We start from the raw sequence: 18,892 nt of genomic DNA, 5'->3' as shown, positions 1-18,892 counted from the left end.
TTTTCACGTGATAGATCCGACAGGTCGTAAAAGCAAATGTTGCAAAAGCTCGGAAGCTGCAGCGTCGGCCTTTTTTTTTTTTTTTTTTTTTTTTTTTTTTTTTTAAAGAACCTGTTTCCTACTAGAGGCTGTGAGTCGACTCACCTGAGCTTTGTGTATATTCAGTTCACTAGATACAGCTGTATTTGCATCACTGGGTTAAAATGCCTAATATGTTACCTAAAGGCTTTGGCTTTGTCCTGTCTTCTCTTTTTCGAAAAGCTTAAATTATGGAAACTCCTAGGCAACTTGTATTGAGGGGTACGATACAAAGTAATTGTATTGAAACTAGGTGACTTAAACCAGAGAGAGTACACAAGATAGTTTAAGCAGTTCTAGTTTGAGTAACAGAAAGACCTGTCCTATACCAAAATAGTCCAAGGCTTTCACAGTCCACTGAAAGGCAGTAGGTATAGTAATAACCAAGTTCAGTAATGGTAAAAGGCATGCATGACAGGTATTATATCAAGCTACTGTATAGCTGCTATTCTTTCTTATCAGCAGATGGGAATAACAATAAATATTATTTTTTTTTTTTGAGGCAGGTCTATTACATAGTCCTAACTACCCAAGCACTTGCTGTGTAGCCCAGGGTAGCCTGGAACTCATGACCAAGCTCTCACCTTAGCCTCTCTAGTAGTTTGAATTGGCTACCTTTTTCTTTTCTGTGACCAAACTGTCTTACTCAGCGGCTGGAAGATGGGCAGGGTAGATTTCCCTGGTCTCTCGTCACTGCTGAAAACTGAATAGGAAATCTTGAGGGTTGGATGTTTATGAATGTCAAGTGGCATTTAATATTTTGTCTTGTGCCACAGTTACAAGTATTACAAGAATCCAAGTCCAACCCCAGCCCTGCTTTCTTAGGGAGCGTAGATTAAGAGCTCACTTGAGAGCTCTCAGGGACTCCTGAGCAGTGGTTGGATTAGGTGTTATTCTAGGCTTTTTCATTTGTGTGGTTTTCATTTCATCCTGACAGGAAATCAGAAATGAGAATATCTGAGGTTGATGGCTTGACAACAAGGCCCCTGGTAACATAATTTGTGGATAGCCTTAACTGGAAGATTGTTTTACTTAAGAGCACTGTCAGCCAAAGTGATGTCAAAGCCTCCAAAAGCATTTGGTGATTTACTTTACTGTGCTTATTGATGACGGCTAAGTCAGGGTGGGAGAAGTGTATGCAGCTGTACAGAGTTCAGGTTCTAAAATCACTTACTTTGGATATTTGATTTTAATGACTTTCAGGACTGAAAAAAAAAGAAACTTATAGAGATTCATGCATGCTGAAGAGCACTTAAGTAAACGACATTTTTAACATTTCAATTATTTAAAAAAACATTTTTCTGTAGCTTGATTTTGTTACTTTGTGAGTTCTTTCAACCCCCTAACACTAGATAAAAGAGAAAAAAAGATAGAGAGGAAAGAGATCCCTGAAAAAAGTCAGGGGTCGGAAATGGGGTCATGTTACTGAGACTACTTCCTGCTGATTAGGGACCTTGAGTTCCTTGGGGCAAGTTTGATCTTTGTTGTCAGGATATCTAGAGTTTCTTTTTTAAAAATGTTTATTTATTTATTTATTTATTTATTTATTTATTTAAGTAACTATAGCTGTCTTCAGACACACCAGAAGAGGGCATCAGATCCCATTACAGATGGTTGTGAGCCACCATGTGGTTGCTGGGAATTGAACTCAGGACCTGAGGAAGATCAGTCAGTGCTCTTAACCACTGAGCCACCTTTCCAGCCCTGTTGTCAGGATATCTAGTTTTTTTCTTTGCACACAACTACTTAATAAACCGAGACCAACACTAACCAACCAACCCACCCTGCCTCTCAGGGACATAGCATTTATATATCACACTATCGCAGAAACTATCTGCAGCTAACAAAATCACATTCCTACTAGAGCGTGAGGCAAATTATAGTCAGCTGCTATGGACAATCTGAAGTGGCCCCTGGGATTAAAATGAAAATATATTTTTATAATATTTCTATGTCTTTTAAAGAAACCACAGTTAAGATTCTCAGTACATTTTCTGTGTGAGAAAGAGAGAGCGAGTGTGAGATGGAAAGCCCATACATGTATGTGTGCGGGTATTCCTGGAAGCTGGAAGAAGGCATCGGATCCCCTGTAGCTAGAGTTCTAGGTAGGTGTTGAACTGCCTGCTGTGGTTGTTGGGAACTGAACTCAAATCCTTTGCAAGCATAGCAAGGTCTCTTAACTGCTGAGCTGTCTCTTCAGGCCTTCATCTCAGTTCTTAACTCTGTTATGCAGAGGAATTGGTTGGAATTGGCCGCAATATAATCAGTTATTTTGTTAACTAATCAGAAGGCGGTTGGCTTTTTTGTGTGTAGTTGTGAAACTACATTTAAACTCAATTCTTTCAAATTCTTTGGGATATTTTTAGGCAGGTTGGGAGAGTCTTTTCAGTGTTACAAATTTTTTATAAACCTGTAGAGTTTGACTTTCCAGACTAGATTTTTGTTGCTTTTAGTTTTGGGGATAGGATCTTGCAAGGCGGCCCAGTATTGAACTCAAAATCCTACTCAGTTTGCCTCTGGAGTTCTGGTGTCAGTGTTTTCAATAGAGATGGCTTTAACCACAAAATCATGGGCCAACAGAAATATTTCCACATAGTTCTAAAAGATAGTATAAATAGCTTTTGAAAAGCAGTTGTTTAATTTCATACTCTCTTTAGAAGTACTGTCCTTACTTGGAAAGTCAGATTAATTATGTCGTATGTTTTTGGAAGCTGCCAGGTAGCATATATTCCTAGCTATTTGGTTCCACAGGGGTGGTTGTCACAGTTAGAGCTGCCACAAAGCTGTTACAAAGCTGGGAGCTGCTCATCACAAATACCTGGCAATAAGGAAACTAGGAAGCTAGAGCATTACTGTCCTTTACCAAGACTCCACTGTGTAATTTATAAAGACAGCGTCTGCTGAAGTAAGTTTCACTTGCTGAAGTAGAGAGCATAGCAGCTGGTCTTTCTGAACCAGTGTGGGCTATGGCCTGAAAGTAGCTGAGTGTACCTGTGCCTATTAAGTATTAGGACCTATGTAAATCTAAAGTGTGAAACATTTGACACACAATGCCTGAATGTGTCCTCATACTCTTATGAGTTATCTGTTGTAGTTCTGGATAGATACACTTCACTTATGAGATCATGGACCCATACAAATCTGGAAGTGGAGAGGAGATGGGGTTTGAAGGTGTTCTGCAGTTGGAATGGGCTGCCTTTTATGAGCTCCTGTGTCCTAGAAGTGGGCAAAAAAGGGGAAGGGGTTCTATCTGGTGAGAGAGTGAACTTCGTGACTCACTTCTTTTCACCTCCTGAAGACTAGGAATTTATTTTAATTTATTACTTACAGAATGAAGGATTTTTAAAAAGTTTTCCATTTAAACTTGTATACACACACACACACACACACACACACACACACATACATGCAAGAACATGTCACAGCATGCCTGTGAAGATTAGAGGACAACTTGCAGGCGTGGGTTCTCTTCTTCCCTCATGTATGTTTTGGGGCTCCAACTCAGGTCTTGTGCTTGGTGGCAGGAACCTTTATGTGTCTGTTTCCGTTTTTAAATGGAGGCTTTTATTTATAGGTTTAGCATAGTTCTACAGTGTGGCATGCAAGACTGGTAAGGGCTGGATAGTCTGATAGTGAGGTGGGACAGTGATCCTTTCTCATGAGAATTCACTTTGTTTAGGAAGATCGACAGCAATGAATTATTACCCTGGAGCCCTCTAATTTCACTTTAATAATTTTTTATTACTTTGGTACTTATATTTTATATGTGTATGTGTATTTGTAATAAAAATTGACTTTAGTTCAAGAAGCACTAATCTACAATTATTTCCCCACTGCTAGAGAATATATTACAGTATGACTTTATTCTGACTATCTGCTTGGAAGTCACTGGTGAAAACTGAGAACAGAATGGCCCTAAAGGGAGCGAGTGTCTTCCTAGGTGCTGTAAGAAGGCGGGTCACTTGCTGAGCAGTCAACTCAGGAACTCCACCAGCAGCTCGGAACCCTTCAGTCTCATAGGAACACTTTCAAGGTGTAGCAAGGAGAGAGTTGTCTGAGTCAGTTTGATCAGCTTGAGAATTTTCTTCTGCTTGTTAAATATACTTAGAATTTTCACAGGAGTGAATTTTGGAGTTTATCATTCAATGTACAGAGGAGTTTGTTTGCCAAGTACAGAACAGTATATTTATTTATACATTTCATACACAGAGAAGTTGTATTGTAGCTTACTGGGCCCAGTGTACATTCTTGAACTATTGACTATATATAGTTCAGAGCACCTTTTTTTCTTTTGATACTACCCTTCAATACTGTAATGCAGCCTTCAAAACACTGTATTTAGGAGGTTAATGTAGCCACAAAAATTGGGGTAAATTTGGTGTATGCAGAGAAAAGACCCCATCAAATCCAGTTTCTTACATGGTTTACTGATGTTGACAGATACCTGAGGTGCAAAGGCTAAATCATTGGTTTCGTGTACTTGAAAATGCTTTGACGGGGCTGGAGAGGTGGCTCAGCAGTTAAAGAGCACTGACTGCTCTTCCAGAGGTCCTGAGTTCAATTCCCAGCAACCATATGGTGGCTCACAACCATCTGTAATGGAATCTGATGCCCTCTCCTGGTGTGTCTGAAGACAGCAACAGTGCACTCACAAACATGAAATCGATAAGTAAATCTTTAAAAAAAATGCTTTGATGTATTTTAATTGTTCATATAAACAACAAAACTCATTCTCGGTAGAACAATTCAGGGAGTATGAAACAGTCATCCTAAGACTCAGCTTGTCTGCAGATGAAAATAGGGCAGCTAGATTTTAAATTTAAATTAATGGAAATACTACATAAACACGCACTTCTGAGTTTACCTTTTCTGTCTTATATGGGGGACTTCCTTTTTAGTGTTAGGCATCTGTCTAAGTTAGGGTTTTATTGCTTTGAAGAGACACCGTGACCATAGTAGCCACTCTTATAAAGGACATCATCTAATTGACTGGCTTACAGTTTGAGAGGTTCAGTCCATTGTCTTCATGGCAGGAAGCATGGCAGCGTGCAGGCAGACATGGGGCTGGAGGAGCAGAGGCTTCTACATCTTGGTCTACATCTTATTCTCTGGCAGCTAGTGGGAGACGACTTAAATACTGGATGGAGCTTGAGCACATATTGATTTCAAGGCCCCACCTCCATTGTGACATACTTCCCTTAACAAGGCCACACCTCCTAAGGGTGCTGCTCCTTATGGCCAAGCATTCAAACACATGAGTCTGTAGGGACCATACCTATCCAGACCGCATCTAAACACTTCTTTAAAACTTTTAACTTGGAAAATGGAAAGCACAGAAGAGGGAAGTCTCTTATAGGACAGTATCAGCAGGGGGATAGAAAAGGCTATCTATCAGCTTGTTGTAAAAGTAATTATAGTTTCGCTGTTTCTGTACACACACACACACACACACACACACACACACACACTTATTTTTTTGAGACAGAGTCTCTGTATAGCTTGGCTGGCCTGGAACTCATTGTGTAAGTCAGGCTGACCTTGAACTCACAGATCCACGTGCAAGGATTGAAGGCCTGTGGCACCACACCTTGCTTTAATCTCTTACTAGTGACTCTTTCCATGCTGCTTGTTTTACACCGCGGTGGTGATGTTGGGCAGAGTCAAACCCTACTGACTTTTTATCTGAGTTCAGAGTGGCTACAAAGCCACAACAGCTCCAAGTGTCAAGGCCTAGGAACCGATAGCGAAGACAGCGTAGTATTGGCTCACGACGTGGTGCACGAGACACTGAAGACGAGGGTCTCAGTGGCTGGCTTTCTACACAGGGTACAAATAACTAGTGTGGACCAGTCCGTGGCCATTCAGCATTTGGAACAAGTTGGGAAAGGTGAAAAGGTCACTATGTGGTGTCATGAATGGACTGAGAATAAAAAAATCCCCGATTTGTACTGTGATGCACTGACAACAGTGCACCATTTCTCCTTCTCCATCGGCCTGTGATGTGCCATGAAAATGAGTGTATGTGACAACCAGTGAGACACATCGGTGGCTCCACGCAGAAGATGCTCTACTGCACTCCCCAAAGCCAAACTTGCATCAAAAAATACCATGATCACTGCTGTGTGGACTTTGAGTCCTGACAAAAGCCTTACATCTGAAGCATGAGCTCCGCAGACTCATGGGACACAGCCAAAGCTGCAGTGCCTACAGTCGACATTGGTCACAGGGAGGACCTGGCTCTCAATGGTAATAGCCACTTGCACACTGTATGACTAATGTTTCAACAGTTGAATGCATTGGGCTCTGGTGTGTTCTTCACCAACCAACCTCACAGGACCTCTCACATCAACTGGTGACCACTTCTTCAAAGCCTTATGTATAAGTACACTTCAGACACACCAGAAGAGGGCATCAGATCCCATTACAGACGGTTGTGAGCCACCATGTGGTTGCTGGGAATTGAACTCAGGACCTCTGGAAGAGCAGTCAGTGCTCTTTAACTGCTGAGCCACCTCTTCAAGGCTTTTTCAGCAGCAAAACCCAGAGAGAATGCTTAAACAGCCTGTAGGATTCAGGTGATAGTCTCCAAGAATCCCTCAAATCCTGAGTCAGGGACTAAAAAAAAGTTTATGTCTGTTTGTGGCTTTTGCATGTCATGTCATACATGTGGAGGTCAGTGGACAAGTTATCTCTCTTTTTCTACAAAATGGCTTCCCAGAAATTCAGCTCATTCCTGAGACTTCGTGGCAAGTGCGTTAGTGTGCTGCGCCATCTTGCCAGTCCACCGAAGCATAGGGGTTTTTTGTTTGTTTGTTTGTTTTTTAAAGAATAAACATTTCTTACTGGAAAAACAAAATAAGTTGATTGTAATGGTTTCTCTTTTGACTCATAAAGATAAGTTTGGGCCTATTTATAATGATTTAAAATTCCTGATCCAAAATGATAACCCCTCTAATAACCCTACTACACTTATTTATTTAAAGATTTATTTATATAAGTACACTGTCGCTGTCTTCAGACACACCAGAAGAGGGCATCAGATTCTCATTACAGGTGGTTGGGAGTGACTGGGAATTGAACTCAGGACCTCTGGAAGAACAGTCAGTGCTCTTAACCACTGAGCCATCTCTCTAGCACACTATTTAACTCCTCACTCAATTGTGTATGTGCATGAGGGTGTGCGTGCATGTGTACGTTAGTGTGCTGTGGTGTGCATACGGAGGTCAGAGTACAGTTTGTGGTAGTGAGCGTTCTTCTTCCAGCCTCCAAACTCAGATTGTCAGGCTTTACCTTTGACCCCTGCAGTTCGTTTTTGTCAGCCTGATAGAAGAGAAGGAGAGGAGGAGAGGGCTGAGACTGAGTGAGAACACTGGACTGGACTGAGCTTCAGGGATGTTAGATAGCAGGCGCAGTGGGATTCGAGGATGGACATAGATAACTATTGGGAGCTGTCATTGTGAGTGCTGACTAAAGAACACAGCTGCCCAGAATGCCTGCAGCGAGAAGGGTAGAGAAACACAGGCAGATGATGACAGTTCTGTCACAGAAGCCATGGGAAATCAGAATTTGAAAAAGTAGGATAATCCTAGGGGCTAGATGAGTTGAGAATTTAAGAAAGTTGAGGCCTGGGAAGATAGCTCAGTTGGTAAAGTGCTTGCGCTGAGAGCATGAGGGCTTGAGATTGGAAATTGAGCACCTCGTAGGAAGCTGGGTACTGACATTCCCGTGCAGCTGCAGACTCCAGACAAGTGGTTCCTAGAGCTGCCAGGCCAGAGAGTCTAGCACATTAACTGAGGCCTACATCCAGTGAGGGGCACTGTCTCACTGTGGAAAGTGACTGAGGATGAGTGGGACACCCACATTGACCTCTGCACCATACACGCACACACATAAAATGGGCACATGCATCTGCGTTCACCAGTGAGAACATAGCACAAACATTTTGAACATATACCTCACCCCTGCAAAATAATAATTAATAAATGTAAACTTAATTGTTATAACTTTAATAAATCATTCTTGCTGCTGGGTGTGGTGGCACACGGCTTTAATCACAGCACTCAGGAGTCAGAGGCAGGTGGAGCTCTGTGAGATCAAAGCCATCCTGTCCATAGAGTGAGTTCCAGGACAGCCAGGGCTACATAGAGAAACCCTATCTTGGAAAGCAAAACAAAAACATCGTCGTTGATTCTAAATCTTTGGAAAGTCTTTAGGGTTCAGACAGGCCTGAGGAAAGCTCTTTGTGTTAGTGCTCTCTAGAGGACAAGAACTGATGGATTGACTCTGTGTGTGTATGGAAAGGGGGTTTCCCAGAGTGGCTCACAGGCGGTGGGCCACTTAGCCCATCAATGGCTGTCTACTAATTCAAAGTCCAAGAATCCAGTTGTTGTTCAGTCCATGAAGCTGGATGGCTCTGCTGGTTTTAAGAACACAAAGAAATCGATGAGCACAGGTGTTTTCACCTGCATGTGTGTGCATGCATCCACATGCCAGGTCTCTGGAGGTCAGAAGAAGGTTACAGATGGTTGTGAGCCATCATATAGGCGCCAGAAATCAAACCCAGGGTCCTCTGGAACAGCAACCAGTGCTTTTAGCCAGAGCCTTTCTCTCCAGCCTAGCCTTGCCTGATATTTTCAGTGCTCAGCATCTTTGCGGGCATCTTCACACCATTGAAAAAGTTGACATTCTGTGTTTCTATTTGTCTGATTTCAAAATGAACTCGTTTTTTCTCTCTAGTGTCTCAATGAAATCCTGGAGTCAGCAGATGCACCGCTAGAAGTCACAGAAGGATTTATTCAGTCCATTTCCCTGTCAGTCCCATGGGGCTCTTTGCTGCAGGACAACTGTGCACTGGAAGTGAGAGGGCTGGAGATGGTCTTCCGGCCTCGACCTCGGGGAGGTAGGTGTGTCCAGGCACCCGTCAACCCGGCTGTAAGCAAGTGAGCATTGGATTGATGACTTTTCAGTTGATAGACTATGAGGATTTGGCACTGTGTAGGATGTATGTAAGTATACCTGTAGAATGGTTTCCCTCCTTAGTCATGCTCCAGAGCACTAATGTATAGATAGTATGTGGTTATTTAACTCTAGTTATCTGAAGTAACTTCTCTTTTAAAGATTCAAAATATTGTGTTCCCAAATGTGAAAGACTATTCAAAGATTCATGGGAAAATATTGGAAGGGCATAGGGCTAGATTGAAATTTTTGTGATTTTGAATTATGTGTATGTAGGGAGGGCCTTGGGTATGTGTGCACATGACCTCTGTGGAGGTCAGAAGCATCAGATCCCCTGGAGCTAGAGTTACAGGCAGTTTCGAGCAGCCTGATGTGGGTGCTGGGAATGGAACACAGGTCCTCTGTAAGAGTAGTACAGGCTCCCAACTTTCCAGCCTCCAGGACTGGGTTTGACAGGACTTTGATTGGTAAAATCTGAAACAACTGTGGTGCTGAAGAACAATGGCCGCTAGTGATTATAGCAGTTCATTTGTGACTCACGACATCCATGTTGCTAACAGTTATCTAAGCCGGGCTTGGAGAAGGTGTTGTGCTCTCAGCCGTGGAAGGGAACACAGAGAAATGGGTAGAATGATCACTCTAGATAAATGCTGTGTACATATGCATAAATTATAATCCAGAGTATTTCCTGAAAAACAAAACTCAAATGATGCTTCACAGAACTATAGTGATCTATTTTATTGATGTATTTATTTTGAGGCAGTCTCACGGTGCAGCCCTGGCTGAACTTGAACTCACTCTGCAGCCTCATCACCCTCTTGAGTATTGGAATTGTAGCAGTTTTCTACCACACCTGGAAAAATCTGCTCGCGCGCGCGCGTGTGTGTGTGTGTGTGTGTGTGTGTTCATGAACATTGAAGCCAGAGAATATCCTGTGGTATTGTTCCTAATACTCTGTTTTGTTGCTGTAAAATTATAAAAAATATAATGCTGTCTTTTACCCTACACTAGGTCTGGCACCATAGTGTCCCAGGATATCTGGTAGACATCTTCATCTCAGTCAGCAAAGCGTCTCACCCGCTTTGCTCCATCCCATATCACACTGCCGATGGCTTCTCTCTGAGCCTGGCAACAATCTCTACCCATCTAGTTCCCAAGGCAGGTTGCCACCATGTCAGACATACACATCCCAATTCTGTGGCAGCCTAGTGTCTCCAGCCACCACATACTCTCTTGAACTTAAATCGACATCTGAAAGAACACACAACACAATAACTTCTGATCCAATTAATAAGATATAATTGCTCACCTAGATAACATACAGTTTGCCCATCTGGACACACAAAACCCTGTATACATCCGTCCCTTAAAAATATTCATAACAACCTGTAAATGTGCAGAGAGGAATCTTAATATCTCCTTCCTCCCATTCCAGTCTTCTCCTCTTCCCTCACCCATCCTTCCTTCTCGTCCAGTGACAGGCCTCGTTGTATCTTTTTTTTTCTTTTTAGATCCAATTGATAAGATATAATTGCCCACTTAAACATACAAAGCCCGGTACCATCCATCCCTAGAGAACATTAATAACAACCTGTAAATACACAGAGCAGAATCTTAACATCACCTGCCATCTTGTCCTGCCACGGCTTCCCTGCCCCTCTCTCCCTCCTGTCTCTTTCTCTCTCGTCTCCTCCTCTTCCTTCAAACCTCTCTCCCACCCATCCTTCCTTCTCCTCCAATAACAGGCCTCCTTCTATCCTGTACCTGCCCCTCACCTGTACTTTACAAATTCAATGGGGAGGTGGTTCTGGTGAAGTCACCTGAGTTCTGAGTCCTTGACTAGGCTGCTGTACTTGGGGCAGTGGAATTAGCATCAAAATACAGATAACTTCAGGGCAAACCATCACATTTCCCCCGTTTTGTCCAGTTAAAAAGCCTTTTCACGTATATATAAATTGAGTACAGTTATTACCATTCTACAATTTATAAAGCATATGATATTCTCAACACCCAGTCCATCACTATGTCAGTTAGACAGAACATTTAGTTATTCATTCCAGCTTAAGAAAGGCTTAAAATCTATATTATATCTTGGCTAGCTTGTATACTATCTGATAACTATCCAATAAAATATGTATATCAGAGTTATACAGCCTGATAGGCTATGAGACTATAATCAGTCTTCAGCCCCGTCAGAAATCTGAGAATGACCAAATATCTATACACAAAGGAAGCCTAACATGGCTTCCAGAACTGAGAGGTTGTAGAGACAAATCTCCACTAGCACAATCCCCTGTTAGCAACACGTGAGCACAAGTCTTCAGCCTTCTGGCCCAAAATCAACTGACAGACTTTTTGAAATGCAGATTTTGAAGGGCTGATCACCCTGTCTTGGCAGAGTTTATCAGTCAACTGTTCTGCATAATTTGTCCTTTTATGGACTGTATTAGTCTGCAGATGAAACAGGCAGTTTTATCTAGTGGCTGCCTAGCCACAAAGTATTGCCTCATCTGGAGGTTGAGATGTTCAAATTCTTCGTTAAATCCGCCAAAGGGGAACTGTTAGGAGCAGATATGTCTCAACAAAAGATAAATAACTTTAAATCTCAAATTTTGTGGATTTCTGACGTTTTTGAAAACCATCTACCTATATAAGAGAATCTGGACTGTTGTCTTTATATCTTAATAACATCTTGAAAGTTCTCTCACAAACTCAGAGCCATGACTTTGCTATTTGAATCTTAACTCACAGGTGTAATCAACTCAGAAGTTTGTAATGACAACAATAGAAAGATGGCTCTAAACCTTGTACTTTTAAACTTTTTTGACAAATAAATTGTATACCCAAACAAAGATATGATTTAGGCCTAGTTACCAAATGAGATTATGACTGTACAATTCAATCTAGCTAATTCCTCCCTGTTAAATTACAACCAATTTTAAATCCCTCATAAAAACAACTTTAGAATAACCACTTTTTCAGCCCCCCAAAGTCCAGGGAATTGGGGTGATGACTCCTCCATAACTTCTTCAAGCTGTACAAGGGCATCGAGATATTCTTGGGGTAGGGGGTAAAAAGAATGAAGCAAATGCTGTAGCCAATGTGTCTTGACTGGACCCAGCTGAAAGTCCTTGAGACCAGGATTCCAAGTAGGCACACTCTGTAAAATACAACTCTCAAGACAAAAGTTTAGAATCGAGATATCTTTTTGTTTGATTCTCCTGCATTAATTTTTTTCAGGTGGTCTACCTCTATCAAATCTGATCAATATGACTCTGTGAGGTTTCCAGAGCCTAATCACACTTTTTTTTTTTCCGGAGCTGGGGACCGAACCCAGGGCCTTGAACTTGCTAGGCAAGTGCTCTACTACTGAGCTAAATCCCCAACCCCCCTAATCACACTTTTTAAAAACACAAAAAATCTTTCTCCCAAAATACTGTGTTCCTTAGTCTGGAACCAGAAAAGCTTGTATCTTGCACTCTCTCCCAGAGTAATAATATAACCATAAAACTCAAAGTCACACCCATTATGAAGATTAAACAATTTTTTTAAGAAAGGAAGCAAGCTAAACAATGAGCCTGATAGGCTTTTGTACTCTATGATAGCAGGAAATGAAGCCAAAATTCCCGTGGAGCCCACGTTAAGAGAATTTGAGCTTCCTGTTGCGGTAAATATCAAAAGTAACCACAGACTCTCGCTAGCCGGCATCAACGAACCATATGGCCTTTAGCAGGGAAATTCATAAAACAAAACAAATACTTTCTATCAATTTCAATATCAATAAGCAACACATCAAACCACGACTTTTGCCCAAAATATCTCAATCTGTTAAGCTCTCTACCCGGAGCCACAGATTCTTTATCTTCAATAATTTCTACAATATATGCCTGCATTCACTCTCCCTGGTGTTACAGACATTTCATCACAACTCTTTACTCTTTCCCTATCTAAGTTCTGAACCGTGGATGAAATTCCCCACCTGATTCAGGTAATCTCTTTACTCTCTTCTTTCTAAAAACAAACTCAATCACCTTTTAATAATACCTGTAATTAAGAAGTAGCTTGTCTAACTAGGATTTCAACCCAAAATTCCCGTGGAGCCCACGTTCAAAAGAATATGAGTATTCTGAAAGACTTTCTAAACAACTTTCTTTAAAAAGTAGCTTTTAGGGGCTGGGGATTTAGCTCAGTGGTAGAGCGCTTACCTAGGAAGCGCAAGGCCCTGGGTTCGGTCCCCAGCTCCGAAAAAAAGAACCAAAAAAAAAAAAAAAAAAAAAGTAGCTTTTAATCTCTAACTCTCTAAGATGTCATTACTTATCACACAGCAGGGGACCGACAGCCTGCTAGCTCAGGCTACTTCCCAGTTTCTTTGTTTGAATTCCCGCACTTAAGATATCACATGACTTAACATGGCGTAGGTCTCCTCTTACTTGGAAAATAAAAACTTTCTCTCAACTCTTAGGATTACTAGTGGACTCTTGCCCATCACCTTGATTCGCTATCTGTTGTTGTAAAAATATAAAAATAAAAAAGTATGGGTGTCTTTTACCCCGCTAGGTCCGCACCTTGGTGCCCCAAGATATCTGCTAGATATCTTGGCGGAAACACATCTTAGCCGCACACTTTCCTACACTTAAACCCTCACATAAAAGAATACACAACACAATAATCTTAGATCCAATTGATAAGATATAATTGCCCACTTAAACATACAAAGCCCGGTACCATCCATCCCTTGAGAACATTAATAACAACCTGTAAATACACAAAGCAGAATCTTTTTTAAAAAAAAATTATTTATTTAATTTATATAATACACTGTAGCTGTCTTCAGACACACCAGAAGAGGTCACCAGATCCCATTACAGATGGCTGTGAGCCACCGTGTGGTTGCTGGGAATTGAACTCAGGACCTCTGGAAGAGCAGTCAGTGCTCTTAACCACTGAGCCATCTCTCCAGCCCACATAGAGCAGAATCTTAACATCACCTGCCATCTTGTCCTGCCACGGCTTCTCTGCCCCTCTCTCCCTCCTGTCTCTTCCTTTCTCTCTCGTCGTCTCCTCGGTCTCCTCCTCGCCTCGTTGTATCTTGCACCTGCCTTCACCTGTATGACATCATCCTACACTATTTACCTTATGATTTTGAGACAGGGTCTGCTGTTAGTCTGGACTCAATTAGTCCTAGGGCTTTGCTTTCCCTGTTCCTTGGTGCTAGGATCACCATATGAGACTTTTTATGACCAGCTTTGGGCTTGTACTCAGGTCCTCATATTTTAAAATCAAGAACTTTATGGACAGAACTATCATCCCAGCTTCCTGGTAATTTAATTTATAAGCACATTGTATCTAGCCAGGTGTAGTAACACAGATTTCTGATCCCTGCTCTCAAGCGGCTGAAGCGGAATGAGTTCAAATTTAAAGCCACCCTGGGTCCATAGTAAGATTCTATCTCAAACAAAACAAAACCTCCCCCAACAACAACAAAAAGGATTTGATCTTCTGTCTTATCATCATCATTTATCATCATCATCATATTATTATTATTAGTTATTTTAAGTCAGGATCCCCTGGCTGTCCTGGCACTCAGTATGTAACCAGGCTGGCCATGTACTCACAGAGGTCCTCCTGCCTCCGCCTGTCTATTTCTGGGATTAAAGGCTTGTGCCACCTGTCCTGGCTCTGACTCTGCCTTTTAACCACGGTGGGTGTATATATATATATATCAAAAGCTGAGCCTTGAAGTACCCCCTTAAATTAGCCCTTAAAAAGGCTTTTAAGTTCCATGTTGGGAGGCAGTAGTTGCAGTGATGTGAGCAATGAAAGGGATAGATTTCCTCAGCAGGCAAGGTCTGGGAAGGGTCCTCAGGGTTCATGGGTCCAGTCCCTCTGAAGACACTCTGATTGTGCTCCCTTTATACTGATTCTGTAGCTGCTGTCATTTGCTCCATCTGCTGGACTCCCTCCTCCTGTAGATGGAAGAGTAGGCTTTCCTCAGTCTTCACAGTGTTTCTTGGTGACACCTGTACTCATTCTTGTACATATCTTACCTCTCCTAATGGGGATAAACATGCATACTTATAATTGATTTTCCCATCTTTCTAGTTGCTTAGCAATCCTCAGCTTGCAGGCCACGTGAGTCTGCCACCTGTTTTCATTAGTCCGCGCTCACTGAGACACAGCTCTCACTGAGACACAGCTCTCACTGAGACACAGCTCTCACTGAGACACAGCCGTGCTGTTCAGGTTACTGCCTGTCGCTGATTGAGCACCATGAGAAAGCTGGGCAAGTGTGACAGAACACAGAGCTCACGAAGCCAAATGAATATCCACTGCCTGACCCTTTACAAAGGTGGCTGTTGCTCCCGCTCTGGTGTTGAGCATGGTACAGTGTATGAGTAAATATTCCTACTAGGTTTTTGTTGAATGAATAAAAATTAAAATTTGATAAAAATAAACCTTGAAATAAGAATATGTTAAAGACTTTCCCCCCTGTATTTTTGTTGTTGTAAGGTGATACTTAGTGTCCTGTGTAATTTCTAGAATATTCTTACAGGTACCATCATAATGTTGAAAATCTACCATAAATATAATATTTTAAGAAATGATATTTATAGAACTTTGAGAAGTTATTTAGTTTTATTTGTACTTTCTGCAGCAACTGGGTCTGAGCCTATGTATTGGTCAAGCTTCATGACCAGCAGTATGCAGTTGGCAAAGGAGTGTCTTAGCCAGAAACTGACAGATGAGCAAGGAGAAGCATCCCAGCCTTTTGAAGGACTGGAAAAGTTTGCGGAAACCATCGAGACAGGTTTGCACTGTGATCCGTCTTCACAGCCCAGGTTTTATGTGGTGGTTTGGGACCTAAGACCCATTCTGTTGTGGGATTTTTAAAAGAATTACTGTCCTCTGGGGCTGGAGAGTGAACATCAGGAACATTGGCTGATCTTCCAGAGGACAGACTGACTTCCCAGCACCCACATGGCAGGTCATCACTGCCTGTAGCTCCAGTTTCAGAGGATTGATACCTTCACACTGACGTCCATGGAGGAAAACACCAAAGCACATGAAGTAAAAATACATTATTTAAAAAATGATTACCTTTTCACTTGAGAATGGAGGCTGTTTAAACATTCCATTCAGTTTGGTTGTATGCTTTGGTTCCCAGGGTTCTCCTTGCTTAGTTTATTGTGCGGGCGGGAGGATCAGCTGGAGGTCAGCTTCACACAGACACTTGGGGATGTGCTTATGGGCTCCAGTGTGTTTTGCATAATACAGGCTTTAGGTGCTCAGAAGGAAACACATCTGCACTTTTTGTTTTGTTTTCAGACTAGCAATTGTTTCTTTCCCGAGAGTGGATGGTGAAGTCGCAGGGGTCAGCACTTGCCTAGCGGGATGGAGGCCCAGCAGTGAAGGGGAGGAAGGGCTGGGGCGGGCTGGGGTGGGGTCTTACTTGGTGTACACATGGTTTTCCATTGACAATTGCTTATTTGCTCTAGTACTAAGAAGAGTGAAGGTCACTTTTATAGATACTGTTTTGAGAATTGAACATGTGCCAGAAAATTCCAAAACTGGAGCTGCACTTGAAATCCGAGTGGACAGGTAAGATGATTTCGTGTCTGAAAACTCACTCTGACTCTGACATTACACTTGAGGATGCTGGAGATATATATATTAATGTATAGCTTAATCTCAGAGTGCAGCACTGCTCTCTGAGGTGTCCTCTCATCCCACACAGAACCCCAACAGGGTGTGGTTATGTCCAGGGCTATGCTGGGCTGGCCTACGCAGTTCTCTTGTTACCTTGAGTGCCACCATGTTGACGCTCTTTCACAGCATGTGCACAGCAGTACTTAGGTGCATCTGGGTAATGGGAAAGACTCGATTTGTGGTGCTTGGCTTGGTACTGCTTCAGTAAAAATGGATGATGGTGCTGTTTCCTTTGAGGAATTGAGAGGATTGTTTTTTTTTTTTTTTGTTCTTTTTTTTGGAGCTGAAACCGAACCCAGGGCCTTGCGCTTCCTAAGCAAGTGCTCTACCACTGAGCTAAATCCCCAACCCCGAGAGGATTGTTTTAATGTTAAGTTCCTGACGACAGTTTACTTAAGTCAAACATGTTGTCTCTTACTGGAGCTCTGACAGTGTTGATTTGAAGAAGTAACCGTTCAACTGTGGCCATGTTATATGTCCTCCTCACAGAAATGTACATTGAGGGGCACAGGAGACATGGCTCAGTGGCTAAGAACATTTCCTACTCTTCCAGAGGACCTGCGTTCAGATACAGCCCTCATGCAGACCAGTTCACAATAGCCTGTAACTTCAGCTCCAGGAGATCCAGTGTGCTCTTGTGTCGTTGGGGGGGCCCCTGCACATATGTGACATACACTCACACAGACACACATACATACCTAAACACATAAATGAAAACAACATGTTGAATATTGAAGATGCTTTGTATTTGAGGCCTTTACCAAGACTTGAATAGTTTTGGGTTTTTTGTTTTTGTTGTGGTTTCAATCTTTAAGAAAGTTACACCTATGAGTAAAGTAGCTGTTGCTACAAATCTTTGGAATTAGGGTGCATTACCTTAGGCGGAATAGTAAAACAGTAACATTCAATTAGAACCGTGTTACCAAACTAGAGATTGCTAACACAAGAATTCAAGGCAAAGTCATTCTTTGTTCTGACATGGAAACAAATGGGGTCTCCCTTACCAAGAGAGTTTCATGAGGCTATGCTTGTAATCCTGGTACTGGGAGGGTAAGAGGGTGCTGGGAGTTAGAGATAGCCTGGGCTACATAGCAGGACTCTGTTTTGTGAAGGAGATGGGATTGTTCCCCTTGGGTTAACCTTAGGCAGTTAATAATTTTTTTTCCCCTGAAATTTAAGAGTTCCATAGTTGTCTTTTTTAGATTTTAGGTCTATCCCTTTGTGAAAACGTTACTTATTTAAATATTTAGTGCAGCGATACCAACACACTGTAGACTTTAAAGTGTTAATTATAATAGTGATTGTATTTTCATATCCCCACATACTGTATTTTAGCGTACACAGTTATTCTCTCCTGTACTGTTTCCACTCTTTACTAATCCCCTTTGTTCCCAATTTTAATTATCTAGATAATTCCTGGTGGTGGTGCACGCCTTTAGTCCCAGCCTCGGGAGTCAGAGGCCGAGTGATCTCTGAGTCCAAACCTAATAACTCTGCCTCAGGAACAAAAGAAGTTCTTTGTTGTTGTTGTTCGTTGTTTGTTTCTTTTTTCAAAGATTCCTGTGTAACAGCCCTGGCTGTCCTAGAACTCACTTTGTAGACCAGGCTGGTCTGGAACTTGAAAATATCCAGCTGCCTACCTCAGCCTCCAAGTGCTGGGATTAAAGAAGTGTGTCAACACGCCCGATAAAACAAACTTCTTTTGAGACAGAATTTTGTGTAGGTCAGGCAGCTCTTGAAGTCCTTGTTCATCCATCACCTCCCCGGGCTACAAGCATTCTTACTATAGGCATATTCTTAGGGGCACTAGCCATGAAATGTCCCTTTATCTTAGAAACACCCCTCCTTCAGACAGTTGTTGCAAGTGCGTCCCCAGGAGTCTATACAGGTGCCCTCTTGTACCTTTCAGAACCGTGTACTGTGACGAAGCTGCCGATGAGTCCTCAGGAGTCGACGTGCAGCAGCCCACGGCCTTTGCCCATAAACTGCTGCAGCTGTCGGGAGTGGCTCTCTTCTGGGATGAGTTTTCTGCTTCAGCAAAGTCTTCTCCCGTGTGCCCAACTGCACCAGTGGTAAGAGGATCTCAGAGGGCTGGCCTAGCATCCGGGAAGCCCTAGGTCCCATCACTAGCACTTGGGAGGCAGAGTTAGGG

General features: G+C 42.3%; 1 protein-coding gene across 2 annotated transcripts in view; it reads left to right on the top strand.

Annotated features, from left to right (window-relative positions):
- Positions 1-18,892, top strand: part of Atg2b (autophagy related 2B) — a 70,131-nt gene that overhangs the window by 1,110 nt on the left and 50,129 nt on the right. For both annotated transcript variants that reach the window (XM_063261999.1, NM_001427775.1), the window contains exons 2-5: positions 8,815-8,977; positions 15,689-15,841; positions 16,530-16,632; positions 18,650-18,812. In XM_063261999.1, coding sequence (XP_063118069.1) covers positions 8,815-8,977; positions 15,689-15,841; positions 16,530-16,632; positions 18,650-18,812 — 582 coding nt within the window. The remainder of the gene's footprint in view (positions 1-8,814; positions 8,978-15,688; positions 15,842-16,529; positions 16,633-18,649; positions 18,813-18,892) is intronic.

Source organism: Rattus norvegicus, chromosome 6 (genome assembly GCF_036323735.1).
Source record: "Rattus norvegicus strain BN/NHsdMcwi chromosome 6, GRCr8, whole genome shotgun sequence".
NCBI lineage: Eukaryota > Metazoa > Chordata > Mammalia > Rodentia > Muridae > Rattus > Rattus norvegicus.
Note: the sequence above shows the minus strand (reverse complement) of the source record. Positions and strands in the feature narration are given on the sequence as shown.